Below are 20,167 nucleotides of genomic sequence, written 5' to 3' on the forward strand. Positions count from 1 at the left end.
CTGCGCAATAATAATCTGCCCTTTCTCAAAGTCGCTTATCTGGATGAATTTCCCCATTTGCAACCCATATCTTCGCTAGGGAGATCCGCCGTCCACGTCTGATCCGTTTACACAGTTTCGTAACCGCGTCACGTGCCCACGACGTCACCAGGTGGCATCCACTGTCGCATTGGCAGTGGTCATAATGTTTTGGCATATCTCTTCAAATGGCTCTGAGCACTATGGGACAACATCTGAGGTCATCAGTCCCCTAGAACGTAGAACTACTTAAATCCAACTAACCTAAGGACATCACACACATCCATGGCCGAAGCAGGATTCGAACCTGCGCCCGTAGCAGCAGCACGGTTCCGGACTGAAGCGCCTGGAACCGCTCGGCCTGGCTTATCTGTGTACCTCGGATAGAGACCTGCAGAGTAATACAATCTTTGTCTGAGGATAAGCCTGAATGCCATTACAGTCTTTAACTGTGGTGGTTATAACAACAGTTCGTCACTGCTACGGTGTGTTCTGGTATGGCGTCCCAATGAATCCAATGTAACTGCAAAAGTCACGATTTTGTGATGCAACACCAGGATCTTACTCCGTGAGCAGATGGTTGATGAGACTGCCTCTGCAGTCTTCGGTCGTGTCTTACAACAACGTGAATAATACCCTACTGCCCATTGAAATTGCTACACCAAGAAGAAATGCAGATGATAAACGGGTATTCATTGAACAAATATATTATACTAGAACTGACATGTGACTACATTTTCACGCAATTTGGGTGCATAGATCCTGAGAGATCAGTACCCAGGACAACCACCTCTGGCCGTAATATCGACCTTGATATGCCTGGGCATTGAGTCAAACACACCTTGGATGACGTGTACAGGTACAGCTACCCATGCAGCTTCAACACGATACCTCAGTTCATCCAGAGTAGTGACTACCGTATTGTGGCGAGCTAGTTGCTCGGCCACCATTGACCAGACGTTTTCAATTGGTTAGAGATCTGGAGAATGTGCTGGACAGGGCAGCAGTCGAACTTTTTCTGTATCCAGAAAGGCCCGTACAGGACCTGCTGAAATGTAGGGTTTCACAGGGATCGAATGAAGGGTAGAGCCACTGGTCGTAACACATTTGAAATGTAACGTCCACTGTTCAAAGTGCCGTCAATGAGAACAAGAGGTGAGCGAGACGTGTAACCAATGGCACCCCATACTATCACACCGGGTGATACGCCAGTGACGAATACATGCTTCCAACGTGCATTCACCGCGATGTCGCCAAACACGGATGCGACCATCATGATACTGTAAACAGAACCTGGATTCATCCGAAAAATTGACGTTTTGCCATTCGTGCACCAAGTTTCGTCGTTGAGTACACCATCGCAGGCGCTCCTATCTGCGATTGAGCGTCAAGGGTAACCGCAGCCATGGTCTCCGAGCTGACAGTCCATGCTGCTGCAACCGTCGTCGAACTGTTCGTGCAGATGGCTGTTGTCTTGCAAACGTCCTCATCTGTTGACTCAGGGATCGAGACGTGGCTGCACGATCCATTACAGTCATGCGGATAAGATGCCTGTCATCTCGAGTGCTAGTGATACGAGGCTGTTGGGATCCACCACGGCATTCCGCTTTACCCTCCTGAACCCACCGATTCCATATTCTGCTAACAGTCATTGGATCTCGACCAACGCTAGCAGCAGTGTCGCTATACGATAAACCGCAATTGCGATAGGCTAGAATCCGACCTTTATCAAAGTCGGAAACGTGATGGTACGCATTTCTTCTTCTTACACGAGGCATCACAACATCGTTTCACCAGGCAACACCGGTCAACTTCTGTTTGTGTATGAGAAATCGGTTGGAAACTTTCCTCATGTGAGCATGTTGTAGATGTCGCCACCGGCGCCAACCTTGTGTGAATGCTCTGAAAAGCTAATCATTTGCATATCGCAGTATTTTCTTCCGGTCTGTTAAATTTCGCGTCTGTAGCACGTCATCTTCGTGGTGTAGCAATTTTAATGGCCAGTAGTGTACATCATGTCTTGTCCATTCTTATTTTTCTACGTAGTCTCCACCGCGTTCTATTGCCGTACTCCAACGTTATGGAAGAGCATGTATTCACTGCTGGTAGAAGCTCTTGTCCTGTTGGCGTAGCCATGTTTTCACTGCACGACTGACACTCTCGTCATCTTCAAAGTGTGTTCCCTGTACAGAATCTTTAAGCGGCCCAAAGAGATGGAAGTCCGAGAGTGCCAGGGCGGATCAGGTAATGATATCCATCCCAATTCCCATTTCTCAGCCTAGTGTGTGGGCGTGCTGCAGCAAGATTTCTGCTGGATTCTTGTCCGATCGAACACCTCGGAAACGGTTCTTGAGTTTTTTTAGAGTCTCCAAGTATGCATCTGGATGGACGGTTGGCCCTCCTGGCATCGCAATACCAGGAGACTGTCTGCCCGACTTTGCCGGCTGAGGGGGCTGTATTGAATTTCCTCTACTGTGGGAGTGAGGATGATGCCACCCCATGGACTGCCTTTTTGGTTCCGGCGCAGAGAAGTGCACCAAACTGCGTCCGCGTAACGACAGAGAGGCCCCTGAATATACGAGAGTCTCGATCATTGCAGACGCAGTTCCGATGCTGATCGACAACTGTAGAGCCAATTGTCGACTTGTGATGCGCCGATCAGCACGAATAATGGCATCCGCAAGATTCAGCGTGTCTGAATTCCTGAGGCCGTAACTTTCTTTACCCATGGCCCAACTGTACTCCTCTCAACTGCAGCATAGCCGTACACTGCACACAAACGTTTATGGCTGTTCACCACCGTTTCTTTTTCTGCACACAAGAATTCCATAACAGCACGCTGCTTGTAACGTGAGTCGTGTGCAGACGCCATTTTCACGCTTTACTACGGCTCTGACATCTGCCAGAGCGGTTCGAATCTTCGCCTGCGGACAGAAAAACATCAGATGTGAAGCACCAACAAGGATGTTTGTCTATGTATATTAATGTGGGGCATTACTTAGTGAACGACCCTTGTAGATGCAGTCTATGACGGGGTCACAGATACTTCGGCCGTATTAACCAGAAACCTGTCGGCAGCCTGTAGCAGCACGGACAGTAAAGCCTAGTTTACACGACGACATTATGTTGCGCCACTCACGTGGAATGAGTTGCAGGCAAATGGTTTCGTATTTGAGTGTCGACACAGCGAAACCAGTATACACATCAGTTTAGTCGTTTTGTGGGTTCCTGAGTCGTGTCTGAAATGAAAGTTTTGGCAGCTGCACGTCGCACGAGTTGTGATGGAGTTAAAGCTTGTTGCATAAAAAAAAAAAAAAACGTTTTTCGATCCGTGACTGGATGAAGAAAAGACGTCAGCTCGGTTGGTCAGCATTCTTGCTGAAATAATTTCTAATGGAAGACCCAAGAAGTTCTTTCAGTTATCTTAGAATGTCACCAGAACTGTTCACGTTTCTTCTAAATAGAGTTAATTTTGCGATAAGGAATAAAGATACTGTAATGCATGAAATGCTGAAATTTAATATCGCATTGTGTGCATTACAGTCGAGAAACACGGCATGCTATAAGATGCCGATTTAGTTGGTAATGACGGTATTTCATTAACACCAATGATTGCTAACATTAACAGTGATAATTATTAACATTAACAGCAGTAGTTGTTCGAATCAGAACGCATTAAGAAGAGAATGGTTTGCAAACTACTCTCTTGAAGATAGATCTGTACAGTGGCAATGTTTCAAAAGTCAAACGTATGTGGATGGGGAGCACTGCTGCGACGTTTTGAATAGGTGAATCTTGAATAAAGAATGTAGCTTCTCGATTTGTGTAGCCTTCCGTCCTGTCAACAATATCCCTTAAAAAAAAGAGTCAGCCAACTCGAACGATGGGATTTTAGTCTTGTAGATGAGAGCATTTCCACATCTAGAATTACATTTGCTTGTATTTTTCTTAATTCAGTTCTATATGTGCTTCTAATTCAATAAATTTTGCCCTGCAGCTCAATGTTGTCAATCTTTCTGTGTTCTGATCGCACGTGAAGGTCTCAGGAGCAGCAAGATATTGCTTATTTTTGTAATCAGCATTACTGAAATTCCACAAACACCTATGCAAAGCATAGATATCCAAAAAGCGAACATATTCTCCGTTCCTCACTGCAAATTTTGTTTGTCTATACTCTACGAACAGATATAACCTCAAAATTCATGCAACTAGTGTCGCCAAATATGAATTTTAAAATATTCCCGGCGAATTGACTGTTCAAACAAATTTCGGGCTTGCAGCCGGTCGTCGTTCAATACTTGGCACGATACTTCAACTGGGCACCTGCCTGCCGTCTTCAGGTGAGCAGTCTGCGACGGCTCTCCTGAAGATGACTGACAGGTGCTCAGTTGAAGTAAGGCGCCAAGTATTGAACGACGACCGGCTGCAAGCCCGAAGTTTGTTTGAACAGTGTCGCCAAAGTTGGAACACGGCGAAAGTGTTTAGTTTCACCAACGAGTTGCACAAACGCTTGGCGCCCATGCGCAGTGGCCGGTAGCGCAGTTGCGTGCAACCTAGTGTCGTCGTGTAAACTAGGCCTAACTCCTGCTAACGCCGCAGGGCGACGACACCGTGAGGGCGCCGGGGCCTACACGCCGACTCTGCTGCCGCCACTGTGCCAGCCGCACGCGCCGGGTGGCCACTTCCGGCTCCTTACCTGCCGGCGCCAGCTGCCCCAACGCCAGTACGTCGACTGTCGTATTTTCTCTATAACAAATGTTTGATATTGTAACACTGTTTTAATAGTGTCCTCAGCTGTCAGACAAGCAACCATCCTCCGCGTCGGCATACCCACATTAGCTCGATAGGCTCAATACCATTTCTTCCAAATCCATCAGAAACAAACGCAAAATAATTTTATTTAAAAAAGCGGATAAAGTGCCACTAGAAGCCTTCCTAAAAGACAATTTCCATTCCTTCCGAACTGACTATGCGAATGTAGACGAGATGTGGCTCAAATTCAAAGATATAATAGCAACAGCAATTGAGATATTCATACCTCATAAATTGGTAAGAGATGGAACGGATCCCCCGTGGTACACAAAAAAGGTCCGAACGCTGTTGCAGAGGCAACGGAAAAAGCATGCGAAGTTCAGAAGAACGCGAAATCCTGAAGATGGGCTAAAATTTACAGACGCGCGAAATTTGGCACGTACTTCGATGCGAGATGCCTTTAATAGGTTCCACAACGAAACATTGTCTCGAAATTTGGTAGAAAATCCGAAGAAATTCTGGTCGTATGTAAAGTACACAAGCGGCAAGACGCAGTCAATACCTTCGCTGCGCAGTGCCGATGGTACTGTTATCGACGACTGCGCCGCTAAAGCGGAGTTATTGAACGCAGTTTTCCGAAATTCCTTCACCAGGGAAGACGAATGGAATATTCCAGAATTTGAAACACGAACATCTGCTAGCATGAGTTTCTTAGAAGTAGATACCTTAGGGGTTGCGAAGCAACTCAAATCGCTTGATACGGGCAAGTCTTCAGGTCCAGATTGTATACCGATTAGGTTCCTTTCAGATTACGCTGATACTATAGCTCCCTACATAGCACTCATATACAACCGCTCGCTCACCGATAGATCTGTACCTACAGATTGGAAAATTGCGCAGGTCGCACCAGTGTTCAAGAAGGGTAGTAGGAGTAATCCATTTAACTACAGACCTATATCATTGACGTCGGTTTGCAGTAGGGTTTTGGAGCATATACTGTATTCAAACATTATGAATCACCTCGAAGGGAACGATCTATTGACACGTAATCAGCATGGTTTCAGAAAACATCGCTCTTGTGCAACGCAGCTAGCTCTTTATTCGCACGAAGTAATGGCCGCTATCGACAGGGGATCTCAAGTTGATTCCGTATTTCTAGATTTCCGGAAAGCTTTTGACACCGTTCCTCACAAGCGACTTCTAATCAAGCTGCGGAGCTATGGGGTATCGTCTCAGTTGTGCGACTGGATTCGTGATTTCCTGTCAGGAAGGTCGCAGTTCGTAGTAATAGACGGCAAATCATCGAGTAAAACTGAAGTGATATCAGGTGTTCCCCAGGGAAGCGTCCTGGGACCTCTACTGTTCCTGATCTATATAAATGACCTGGGTGACAATCTGAGCAGTTCTCTTAGGTTGTTCGCAGATGATGCTGTAATTTACCGTCTAGTAAGGTCATCCGAAGACCAGTATCAGCTGCAAAGCGATTTAGAAAAGATTGCTGTATGGTGTGTCAGGTGGCAGTCGACGCTAAATAACGAAAAGTGTGAGATGATCCACATGAGTTCCAAAAGAAATCCGTTGGAATTCGATTACTCGATAAATAGTACAATTCTCAAGGCTGTCAATTCAACTAAGTACCTGGGTGTTAAAATTACAAACAACTTCAGTTGGAAGGACCACATAGATAATATTGTCGGGAAGGCGAGCCAAAGGTTGCGTTTCATTGGCAGGACACTTAGAAGATGCAACAAGTCCACTAAAGAGACAGCTTACACTACACTCGTTCGTCCTCTGTTAGAATATTGCTGCGCGGTGTGGGATCCTTACCAGGTGGGATTGACGGAGGACATCGAGAGGGTGCAAAGAAGGGCAGCTCGTTTTGTATTATCGCGTTATAGGGGAGAGAGTGTGGCAGATATGATACACGAGTTGGGATGGAAGTCATTACAGCATAGACGTTTTTCGTCGCGGCGAGACCTTTTTACGAAATTTCAGTCACCAACTTTCTCTTCCGAATGCGAAAATATTTTGTTGAGCCCACCCTACATAGGTAGGAATGATCATAAAAATAAAGTAAGAGAAATCAGAGCTCGAACAGAAAGGTTTAGGTGTTCGTTTTTCCCGCTCGCTGTTCGGGAGTGGAATAGTAGAGAGATAGTATGATTGTGGTTCGATGAACCCTCTGCCAAGCACTTAAATGTGAATTGCAGAGTAGTCATGTAGATGTAGATGTAGATGTATAGGCGATCGTCAACTTCTTAACCTCGTCCTGACTTCCACCACGACTCACTGTAGTGTCCTACCTACAATTGTGCTATGCAGTTTGGAATGAAGGTACCTGCTGTAGCTTTACAGGGCGTTTGTGCGATCTCTGCTCGACTATGGGTGCACGGTGTATGGGTCTGCGAGGCCTTCGTACTTAAAGATTCGCGCACAGGATTGCCTCTCTGCGATGGATACGGCTGGTCTTCATGTTTTCCGTCGCAGTTGGAGCAGATTTCCACCTTGGCTCCTGCGGAGACCCAGACTTATTTAAGATTTAACTAATTTTAAGAATGATAGTGCACCAGATTTTACATTCCAATCTCTGTTTTTCAACATTTTAGACGCGCATCACGGTTTTGCCGTCGTTTGCACTGATGACTCCAAACAGGAGAATTTCCTTGGCTGTTCTGTAGTGTTCCCTGATCATGTTACCCGGATTCGCCTCCCTGATGAATATACCGTCTTCGCAGCGGAGCTCCACGCGATCCTGAAGGCACTGGAGTGGATGAATCGTGTTCGTGCAATCGATTTCTCCTCTGCTCTTAGTGCCTTGCAATCACTGCAGAATCTGTACCAAATAGAGGAGATGGTCCAGCTGATATATGACCAACTCTACTTGCTCCAACGGCGGGGTAAGGACGTATCCTTCTGCTGGTTGCCTGGTCATGTAGGAATATGGGGCAATGAACAGGCCGATCGGGCTGCCAAGGAGGCCTGCAGAGGACAGGATGTGGTCCAGTGCCCTATTCCCTTGCAGTCTGTCATTTCTGCACTCCACAAGAAGTGCATGGAGTTGTGGGAGGAAGAACAGGTGGCGGTGACGGGCAGTAAACTGCGGTTGGTGAAGTCAACAACTCGGCCGTGGCGTTCGTCCTGCCGGATGCTCAGACGGGAAGAAGTGACCCACGTGCGTCTTCCGATTGGGCACTGTCCTCTCACACATAGCTTTCTATTACGGCGACAGGATCGCCCGTTTTGTGATGCTTGTGGTGTGCACATCTCTGTCCGGCACATTTTAACAGACTGCATTTTATACCGTGATGCAAGGGCAGAAGCACAAGTTGATGAGGACCTGCCCTGTGTTTTAGCTAATAATGAGACGTGTGTGTCTAGGGTTTTAAAGTTTCGTGATGTGTCTGTACTCTGGCCTAAACTTTAGGCTGGAGGTTTTAGTGTATTGCGAAGTGGCTGGCTCCTCCCTTTTTTCCTTGCGGTTAGCCAGCCACTTCTATCTGCCACATTGCTTTAGTTCCCTCTATCACTTTCTTCCTGTGTTGTCCATGTCTTACTGCTGGCGGCATGCTTCGTCCCACGCTTCGATGTGGGTAGGCGCCCATTTTTCCAAGCTTCTTGCCTGTGTTTTACGTTCTGTTTTATCTTACAGTTCTGAGTCCTTTCTTGACACCCGTCTCAATCTGTTACTGAGCGGGCGCTGAGGACCTTTCCATCCACCAATCCATCACTACAATCCGAGTCGGCAAACCCACATTAGTTCGATAGTCGATCGTGAACTTCTTAACCTCGACCTGACTTCGACCACGACTCACTGGACTCGCATTCGAGAAGACGACGGTTCAATCCCGCGTCCGGCCGTCCTGATTTAGGTTTTCCGTGATTTCCCTAAATCACTCCAGGCAAATGCCGGGATGGTTCCTCTGAAAGGGCACGGCCGACTTCCTTCCGTAATCCGATGAGACCGATGACCACGCTGTCTGGTCTCCTTCCCCAAACAACCAACAACCAACGACTCACTGTAGCGTCTTACCACCAGTGCGCTACGCAGTATGGAATGAAGGTACCTGCTTCGCTCGTAGCTACAGCGTTGCCATATTACCTTTCTTTGACGCCCATTTCCTACCGGATATGTGCACATGACGAACTACGGTGGCAGCGTGCGTTACTTTTGATTCACCCTGTACAATAAACATCTGTGTTTGCTTTTTCTGCGACAGCCGGACGGAGCAGTGTGGTGTACTCACGGCGGCGCCCTGCAGCAGGTAGGCGGGCACGAGGGCGGCGGGCACCGGCAGCAGGTGGGCGGCGAGGAAGCAGGCGGCGAGCGCGTGCCCGGCCAGCAGCAGCCGCGCCGCCCCCAGCCGGCGCACCAGCGGCGGCGCCGCGACGCACGAGAGCGCCGCCGCCGCGAACAGCGCCGCCCCCAGCAGCGGGGCACGCCCCGGCGCCGCCCCCGGCCACCACGCCGACAGCGCCAGCAGCGGCGCCGGCCCGCCGGACCACGACACCTGCCCTGCGGAGGCAGCACTCAGAGGCCGGCAGGCTACAGGGGGGCGGGGGGCGGCAAGACGGAGGGTAGGGGTGCGTGGACAGAAACGAATACGTAGGTGGGCAGCGGGCACTGGTGACACGAATGGGCGGGAGGCGGGTAGATGGTCGTCAGGACTTTCTGGTTAAGAAATGATCAGCTGAACGGTAGGAGGTGGGGGCAGACATATCAGCAGTGTCGGTAGGTGCGAACCGGGTAAATCGACAAGAACAGGTGTGTGGGTACCGAGTCGGTCACCACATGGGGATCGACCGACTGGAGGGTTGGGAGTAAGGGCGTAGGTAACAGCAGACAGTGGACTGGTAGAGATCTGGTAGAAGGGCACGAGAGAGTACGTAGCTGGATACCACTCGAGTCGACATTCACACTTCGTGCAGGCAGGTCCTACAGGACCGCATGAGAACTAACCAACTGGAGCACAGGAATTGGGGTGCAGGCACACTGATATTGGTTGTGTATAAACCGAGTAGATAGACATAAATGAGTGTGTAGATGGGTTCATAGAATGTGCAAAAGAGAGGAGACTGGAGACTGCACACACATAAAGTGTAGGTGATCATTTCTCTAAAGCCACAGATCACTGATTTGCCGTTCGTATCGTCCCCAGGAATCATCGGTGAGCAACAGTAGGTCAGTTAGTGGTGCAATGCAAGTGGACTGAACAGACGACAATATGCTGTGGCGAGGATTAGTTGGGAAACGCGCCAGAGGCAGCGTTGTTATAGACGATGGTCCATTGATAGTGACCGGGTCAAATATCTCACGAAATAATCAACTAACGAAAAAAACTACAAAGAACGAAACTCGTCTAGCTTGAAGGGGCAAACCAGATGGCGCTATGATTGACCCTCTAGATGCCGCTGCGATAGGTCAAACGGATATCAATTCCTTTTTTTAAAAATAGGAACCCCCATTTTGCATTACATATTCGTGTCGTGTGTAAAGAAATATGAATTTTCAGTTGGATGACTTTTTTCGCTGTAATAGTCACAAACGTATGAGTACGTGGTATCACGTAACATTCCGCCAGTGCAGACTGTATTTACTTCGTTATACATTACCCGTGTTAAAATGGACCGTTTCCCAATTGAGGAAAAGGTCGATTTCTTGTTGATGTATGGCTATTGTGATCAAAATGCCCAACGGGCGTCTGATGTGTATTCTGCTCGGTGTACTGGACGACATCATCCAAGTGTCCGGACGTTATTTAAGGAAACAGGAAGTGTTCAGCCACATGTGAAACGTCAACAACGACCTGCAACAAATGATGGTGCCCAAGTAGGTGTTTTATCTGCTGTCACCGCTAATCCGCACATCAGTAGCAGACAAATTGCGCAAGAATCGGAAATCTCAAAACGTCGGTGTTGAGAATGCTACATCAACATCGACTGCACCCTTACCATATTTCTATGCACCAGGAATTGCGTGGCGACGACTTTGAACGTCGTGTACAGTTCTGCCACTGGACACAAGAGAAATTACGGGACGATGACAGAGTTTTTGCACGCGTTGTTTTTACCGACGAAGCGTCACTGACCAACAGCGGTAACGTAAACCGGCATAATATGTACTATTGGGCAACGGAAAATCCAAGATGGTTGCGAGAAGTGGAACATCAACGACCTTGGCGGGTTAATGTATGGTGCGGTATTATGGGAGTAAGGATAATTGGCCCCCATTCTATCGATGGCAATCTAAATCGTGCAATGTATGCTGGTTTACTACGTAATGGTGCAAATGGCTCTGAGTACTATGGGACTTAACTGCTGTGGTCATCAGTCCCCTAGAACTTAGAACTACTTAAACCTAACTAACCTAAGGACATCACACACATCACATGACTGATATAATTTTGAGCATTTATTGCATTAATGTGGTACTTACAGGTAATCACGCTGTAAGAGCATGCGTCTCAGAAATGATAAGTTCACAAAGGTACATGTATCATATTGGAACAACCGAAATAAAATGTTCAAACGAACCTACGTGCTGTATTTTAATTTAAAAAACCTACCTGTTACGAACTGTTCGTCTAAAATTGTGAACCATATGTTTATGACTATTACAGGTCATCTATCACAAAACGAAAAAAGTGGTCTAACTAAAACATTCATTTTTCTTTACGTACTACACGAATATGTAATAAAAATGGGGGTTCCTATTTTAAAAAACGCGGTTGATATCCGTTTGACCTATGGCACCGCCATCTAGCGGGTCAACCTTAGCGCCATCTGGTTTGCCCCTTCAAGCTAGACGAGTTTTGTTCTTTGTAGTTTTTTCGTTTGATACTTATTCCGTGAGATATTTGGCCCGGGCACTATCAATGGACCACCCTGCATATGCGCTAACCGCATATTACCTCCACCGCAATATTGAAATTGCAAACAGCTATACGAAAAGGGCAAAGATTTCAAACGCCACAACACGGCCAAAATCAGCCATACCACTTTGAGCGCCAGAAGCAACTTCTTGCTCACACTGCCGAGTCAATGGCACCAGTCGCGTTTCGGGACTTCGGCCCGCTCTGCACTCGACCGACGAATGCAGGTGAAATTTAGGGGGATCACCCTCCAGGATCACCGCAGCTCGTGCAACTTCCACAGAACTAGGGTGGGGATCTGCCAGTATTACCAAAAGCGACAGACGTTTAGAGCGTCCCAGAGTCGATCTCTTTGTGAAAGACAGGCCACAGAAGCAGGTGTTTGCTCTTAGTCATCGATGCTATAGTGTGTCGTTCCTAGAGTGTGGGTCAGGACAGACGCATGATGGAGCTGGCTGCTAGCGCTATGCCTACAACTTGGTAAGTAATAATGATTGCATTAATTCATTCTAGACTTAACCTACTTCAGCTCATTTTGAGGTCGATGGCGTGCTGTGTTCTTCGTGATGAAAATCGACCCCATAGACTCCAAAGGAGGACGGAACAAACTGACAGTTGAAACCGGCCATTTACCATCTACACTATCTACACTACTGGCCATTAAAACTACTACACCACGAAGATGTGCTACAGACGCGAAATTTAACCGACAGGAAGAAGATGCTGTGACATGCAAATGATTAGTTTTTCAGAGCATTCACACGATTGACGCCGGTAGCGATACCTACAACGTGCTGACATGAGGAAAGTTTCCAACCGATTTCTCATACATAAACAGCAGTTGACCGGCGACGCCTGGTGAAACGTTGTTGTGATGCCTCGTGTAAGGAGCAGAAATATGTACCATCACGTATCCGACTTTGATAAAGATCGGATTTTAGCCTATCACGATTGCGGTTTATCGTATCACGCCATTGCTGCTCGCGTTGGTCCAGATCCAACGACTGTGAGCAGAAATTGGAATCGATGGGTTCAGAAGGGTAATACGGAACGCCGTGCTGGATCCCAACGGCCTCGTATCACTAGCAGTCGAGATGACAGGCATCTTATCCGCACGGCTGTAGTGGATAGTGCAGCCACATCTCGATCCCTGAGGCAACACCTGGGGCAGTTTGCAAGACAACAACCATCTGCACGAACAGTTCGACGACGTTTGCAGTAGCATGGACTATCGGCTCGGAGACCATGGCTGCGGTTACCCTTGACGCAGCATCACAGACAGGAGCGCCTGTGATGGTGTACTCAACGACGAATCTGGGTGCACGAATAGCAAAATGTTATTTTTTGGGATGAATCCAGGTTCTGTTTACAGCATCATGATGGTCGCATCCGTGTTTGGCGACATCGCGGTGAACGCACGTTGGAAGCATGTATTCGTCACCGCCATACTGGCGTACCACCCGGCGTGATGGTATGGGGTGCCATTGGTTACATGTCTCGGTCTCCTCTTGTTCGCATTGACGGCACTTTGAACAGTGGACGTCACATTTAAGATGTGTTACGACCCATGGTTCTACCCTTCATTTGTTCCCTGTGAAATCCTACATTTTAGCAGGATAATGCACGACTGCATGTTGCAGGTCCTGTACGGGCCTTTCTGGATACAGAAAATGTTCGACTGCTGCCCTGGACAGCACATTCTCCCTATCTCTCACCAATTGAAAACGTCTGGTCAATGGTGGCCGAGCAACTGGCTCGCCACAATACGGCAGTCACTACTCCTGATGAACTGTGGTATCGTGTTGAAGCTGCATGGGCAGCTGTACCTGTACACGCCATCCAAGCTCTGTTTGACTCAATGCCCAGGCGTATCAAGGCCGTTATTACGGCCATAGATGGTTGTTGTGTGTACTGATTTCTCAGGATGTATGCACCCAAATTGCGTGAAAATGTAATCACATGTGAGTTCTAGTATAATATATTTGTCCAATGAATACCCGTTTATCATCTGCATTTCTTCTTGGTGTAACAGTTTTAATGGCCAGTAGTGTATTTTAGCTTCTGATCTGCACCAACCATGAGCCCAGTTCTCGTTTTTCGGGTTTAAGCCTTAGGAAACTCTTATCTTCTTCATATTTCCTGTCCTCCTAAGCGTGACTGTGAATTAGAGCCCTGTTCTCTTTTTTCCTTCATTGCAGAAAAGAAACAACTTTTTAAAACGGTGGTAAATTCCTCTATTAGGATTGCTTCCTATTCTTTAAAAAAGTAATGATAATAAATGTATAAAACCGTCGTGTCTGTCAGTTTGTCTTTCAACACGCAAATCTCCAAAAGCACTAGACGAATTGTCATGGGATTTTCGCAGGTAACTTGGGCATAGTTTGGGAAACAGCATACACTTTAGTTCGCCAAAATCGGAGAATGGAAAAACATATCGTGGTTTAAAGTTTTACTAAGACTTTCCAGTCTCTCCGTAGAGGAACGCGCTAATCTCCAAAATTATTAGACGGATTCTTATGGAGTTTTCACTGGCAACTTCAGCCTAGCCAGGAACATCGTATAGGCTATATTTCAACAAAATCGGGTCACCAAAAAAAACAACATATTTATAGATATGGTAACCGCTAACCATATATATAGTAACCGCTCGGGTCGGTTAGTAGACCCGCAACCGAGCGCCTTCCCAGGTGGCGGACAGGGTAATGCCTCCTAGATAGAGGAGGTACCGAGGAAATGAAATACTCGGGGCGGACCAAAACCACTAGTAGCGTCTGTTCCCACAGTGGGCGGCTACAAAAGGCGTCTCCTCCACATGTCAGGGGAGGCTTCAACCTACATCCTGATCTGGAAAGTCAGGTTGTAGTCGACAGCATGCCATACATCCAACTACTAAACATCATGATGGTACCACGAGAAAAATCTCATTACCCCGGGCCCCAGTCAATAGACGGGGATCGTCGTGAGCATCGGATTCCGGGGGCTCACGGACATCATGAGAAGAATCAGAGCTTCTCAAACTCCCTCAACACCAAACGCAAACACTACGTCGGCACACTCAACGTGAACACACTGATGAAGACAGGAAAGATGAAAGAACTGACACACACTCTCGAAAAATTTCAAATCGAAATATGTACACTGCAAGAAACATGTTTCACAGACGAAGACCATTTCAACACGGAGAATTGCAAAATATACAAAGGAAAACCATCGAGACAACTGAAAAACCTAAGGCTTTTTGGCACAGGATTTGCAGTACACAGGTGCATCACGGACAGTATAATCGACTTTTCGTCACCAAACGAAAGAATCAGCACCATCACAGTGAAATCAGCCAACAAGTCCTACACAATAATCAACGCACATGCACCGACTAATGACTACAACAGGAAAAACCCGGACGAAATTGATGACTTGTGGACGACAATGGAAGAAACTATCAGAAAAATTCCTGCACATAGAGTTAAAATAATACTGGGAGACTTCTACGCTAAACTCGGAAAAGAAAAGATATACAGACATACCACAGGAAAGCATACTCCACACAAGGACACCAATAAAAACGGAAAACATCTGATAGACTTTTGCAAAAGCCACGACCTCGCCATTATGTCAACAAAATTCAAGAAACCAACACGAAAACTTACCACATGGAAATTCCCCAGCAGAAAGCAAGAACTACAGATCAACCACGTAATAGTCCAGAAAGACTCACAAAAAGAAATTTTGAACATAGACACCCGTAAAGGCTACTTCGACTCAGACCACCACCTACTACAGATCAGGATTCGTCTTTTGCCCAAGAAAAAGCTCCAGAAGAACAAAATTGTTAGACCAGATCCAGAATACGTTACTTCTAACCAGACACAAATATTACACAAAATTAAAATGGAGAAAATGACAGACTGGACACAACTTTCAAGTAGAATCCGAGAGGCCATGAAACTAGCACAAGCACCACGCACAAGGAAACACCGTTGGTCGAACCACACATGTGACCAACTTATTTAACAACGAATCAGTGCATGGAAAGAATTTAGTAGCCATAAATCCCAAGAGAATTGGATGAACTTCTGGAAAAGACAGAAGAAATCAAGCAAAATCATTCGCAGTGAAAAACGACAGTATGATAAACGGCGACTGACGGAGATCGAATCGGACTTCATGAAGAACAATACAAGAAACTTCTACAGAACGTTCAGAGAAAATATGACTGGATATCAACCACCCAACTTGTGCTTCAGAAGACCGGATGGAACCCCAGAAACCAATACCAAAAACAATTGTGACATTCTGACAAAGTACTTTGAAAAACTGCTCAACACGGACCCCCCAATGGAAGAAATGATGACAGAAACGAGCACGTACAATCCAGATAGTGAACCTCCAACTCTAGAAGAAGTTATAGAAATAGTCAAGTCACTCAAGAATCGTAGAGCATCAGGAGAAGATGGCATCATCGCGGAAATCTGGAAGTTACAAGACCCAGGACTCACCAAAGACATCCACAGGATCTTGGAAGACATCTGGAAGACCATGAAAATTCCTGACCACTGGAAAACTGCCCTGATACACCCACTACACACAAAACGTGACAAGACCGACCTGAACAGCTACAGAGGAATATCTCTGCTACCGGTCACGTACAAGATCCTCTCTAAAGCTTTACTGAACAGACCGACCACTTGATTGGGGAATACCAAGCAGGGTTCCGTAAAGAGCGGTCTTGTGCGGAACAAATTTGGTACCTGAAAATGATTTTACAACACAAACAGAACCTGATCATTACCTTTGTCGACTTCAAAAAGGCGTACGACTCTATCGACCGGATAACTCTCTTCAAAATTCTAGCAGAATACAAAGTATACAACAAAACACTGTCTATCACAGAGCAAACTTTAACCAACACGACCTCCAGAGTAAAGTTCTGTAGGGAACTATCAGGGCTCTTTGAAATTCGCACAGGTGTCCGACAGGGCGATGGCCTCTCACCTCTCCTTTTCAATCTGGTGTTAGATAAGGTCATAAAAGAATGGGAAACATCACAACAGGGGATAACCTTAGGAAACCTACAGATTAAACGCCTGGCTTCTGCAGACAATTTGGCGATTGTCATGAAAGGTATAAAGGAAACAAAAGCCGCTATTGAAAAACTGCATGAAATGGCTTCCAAAACTGGACTACAGATCTCTTACGAAAAGACACAGTTTATGAGCAGAAAGAAACTCTCATCTCTGAACATAAAGCATGGCACGATTTACAAAACGGCAAACTTCAAATACCTCGGTGAAACACTACAGATGAGTGGACATAACAGAGACTCAAACGAAGAAAGAAAGACTAAACTGGACAAGGCATACAAAGTAGTGTGGAATCATTACAACAAGAAGTCTATCTCACAAAAATCAAATTACGCCATTACGACACGGTGGTGCTCCCCGAGGCACTATATGCAGCAGACACCACACTAATCCTAGGGCATCACGTATCAGACAATTAGAAAAAGTAGAACGGAAAATACTTAGGAAAATATTTGGCGCAACCAACAACAATGGAATATGGATCAACAAACCTACAGAGGAACTGTACAAACATACGGAGACAATCACAGAAAAGATTAGAAAACGCAGACTACAATTCTATGGACACCTATACAGAATGCCATCACAGAGGCTGACCAAACAGATCTTTGACTGGGTAACCACTAGAAACAACAAATGGGTGGCAGAGGTAGAAAACGACCTGAACCAACTCAACATAACAGCAGACACAATAAACGACAGAATAAAATTTAGAAACATCATTAAGAAAAGTAAACTACATGAGATACAATGTGACAAACGAACAGGTATAAAATGGACCGAAGAACGCAAGCAAGATCACAGCCAGAAGATGAAAGAAATATGGGCAACCAAAAAGGCAACCAAGATGAAGTCATAAACACCGTGACAACAATGGAATATGGATCAACAAACCTACAGAGGAACTGTACAAACATACGGAGACAATCACAGAAAAGATTAGAAAACGCAGACTACAATTCTATGGACACCTATACAGAATGCCATCACAGAGGCTGACCAAACAGATCTTTGACTGGGTAACCACTAGAAACAACAAATGGGTGGCAGAGGTAGAAAACGACCTGAACCAACTCAACATAACAGCAGACACAATAAACGACAGAAAAAAATTTAGAAATCATTAAGAAAAGTAAACTACATGAGATACAATGTGACAAACGAACAGGCATAAAATGGACCGAAGAACGCAAGCAAGATCACAGCCAGAAGATGAAAGAAATATGGGCAACCAAAAAGGCAACCAAGATGAAGTCGAAGACACAAAGCCGACAAGAAGCATGGACAGAGGACCGGAAACAGAAACACAGCGAGCAAATGAGGGAAGTTTGGGCAGCAAGCAAGGCAGCAAAAGAAACTGACCATAGAGTTTAGTCCAAATGCGCTCTTTAAGGGCAAAACACCAATAATAATGATATATGGTAGAAATGTGTGTGTATACGTCCCTCATCACCTCGGAAACGACTGCACCGGCTGTCCCCGTCAGAGGTTTGAGTCCTCCCGCGGGCATGGCTGAGTGTGTTGTCCATAGAATAAAATTCGATTGAGTAGTGTGTACACTTAGGGACCGATGACTTCAGCAGTTTAGTCCCATAAGGCCTTATCACAAACTTCCAAAACAACTGCACCGCTTTCAACCAATGTTGGTATACATATTTACTGTCCGCAAAGAATCGCTCGCGGTATAAGAACCACTCACCTATGAAAGGCGGAATAGTGGGGATGAAAATGAAGTGTAGACGGTGACGCATTAATACCCAGATTTTATTAATTCAGTATTTGATAGCCATAGCACTTAGTGACTTGCAATAAACTTTACCTGTTATTTCAAACCTTTACGAAACTTTTTCTTGCTGACACCCCACCACCCTCACCTCCACATAGTAAGAAAGGAAAAAAAAGTTTGTCGGTTACAACATTTTCCTTGTTCATTCTCTCATCAGGCATGGCGTTTTAATTTGTTACTTCTTTACTACTAACCGCCTTCACGATTCATTTTGCAGACAGTGTTCACATATACCACTGAACGTTCCTATAAAAATACATCATTGTATTACAAGTAATTCAGGAGATATAAGTCATAAACACCGTGACGCGTGTAAAACTGCCTATCATGCATGACGTTTAAATTTACTGTTACTATTCGCTGAAGCTATTTTGATGAAATTTGGTAAGGGGGATAGCTTGAACCCTGAGAAAGTGTGTAGTAGAAGAAACTTGTTGGTCTGAAGAATATTACACGAATTGAGAACAATATTTACTCTTTGACTTTCCATCTTTATCATACTGTATTTTTGTAAATGTTTTTAGGCTGATATGTGCTATGTGATACCTGTACAATCTTGGGTGCGTTTAATTGATTATTTCGCACTATTTGTTGCATAATGTACAGTTTCATTGGAGCCTATCCAGTATTTGGGAACTAGAGATCTTAGTGACTTGGAAGAAAGTTTACATAGTTTTTCAAAACTTAACGAAATATACCAAGATGGACAAAGAGAGGGAAGAGGAGGAACTAGAGAGGGGGAAGGGAAGAGGAGATGCACATAGAAAGGAGATGTACAGAGAAAGGAGGCAGAGGAGCGGGACAGAGACTGAGGGGGAGTAGAAAGTGGGCAGAGGGTGGGGCAGGAGGAGATGGACACAGAATGGAGGAGGTGGACAGAGAGAGAGGGGAGAGTAGCAGATAGAGGCTGAGGCAGGAGGGGAAGGACGCAGAATAGGGGATGGAAGATGTGGAGAGAGAGAGAGAGGGGGGGGAGTAGCAGATGGACAGAGGATGGGACAGGAAGGGATGGACACATTACAGGGGGATGGTGCAGGTGGACAGAGAGAGGGGGGAGGAAGAGATGGACAGAGGATGGGGCAGGAGGTGATAGATACAGGATGGATGAGGTGGACAGAGAGAGAGAGGAGTGTAGCAGATAGAGGCTGGGGCAGGAGGGGATGGACACAGAACAGAGGATGGAGGTGGGGAAAGAGAGAGAGGGTGAGTAGCAGATGGACTGAGGGTGGGGCAGGACGAGATAGACGCAGAATGGGGAATGGAGGAGGTGGACAGAGAGAGGGGGAGAGTAGCAGATAGAGGCTGGGCAGGAAGGGGCAGGAGGGGCAAGAGGGGATGGACAAAGAATGGGGGATGGAGGAGTTGGACAGAGAGTAGCAGATAGAGCCTGGGGCAGGAGGGGATGGACGCAGTTCAGGGGATGATGTGGGCAGAGAGAGGACAGCAGATGGACAGAGGATGGGGCAGGAGGGGATGGACAAAGAATGGGGGATGGAGGAGGTGGACAGAGAGAGAAGCAGATACACAAAGGCTGGGGCAGGAGGAGATGGACGCAGAACAGGGAATGGAGGAAGTGGACAGAGAGAGAGAGGGAGGAGTAGCAGATGGACAGAGGGTGGGGCAGGAGGGGTTGAACGCGGAAGATTGGAGGGAGGAGGTGG

General features: G+C 46.3%; 1 protein-coding gene across 1 annotated transcript in view; it reads right to left on the minus strand.

Moving 5' to 3' along the window:
• The window catches only part of LOC126284557 (UNC93-like protein), a 230,621-nt gene that overhangs the window by 76,118 nt on the left and 134,336 nt on the right, over positions 1 to 20,167 (minus strand). The window contains exon 4 of the mRNA XM_049983559.1: positions 9,015 to 9,283. Within this exon, the coding sequence (XP_049839516.1) occupies positions 9,015 to 9,283 (269 nt within the window). The remainder of the gene's footprint in view (positions 1 to 9,014; positions 9,284 to 20,167) is intronic.

The sequence above is a fragment of the Schistocerca gregaria genome, chromosome 8 (assembly GCF_023897955.1).
Source record: "Schistocerca gregaria isolate iqSchGreg1 chromosome 8, iqSchGreg1.2, whole genome shotgun sequence".
Taxonomy (NCBI): domain Eukaryota; kingdom Metazoa; phylum Arthropoda; class Insecta; order Orthoptera; family Acrididae; genus Schistocerca; species Schistocerca gregaria.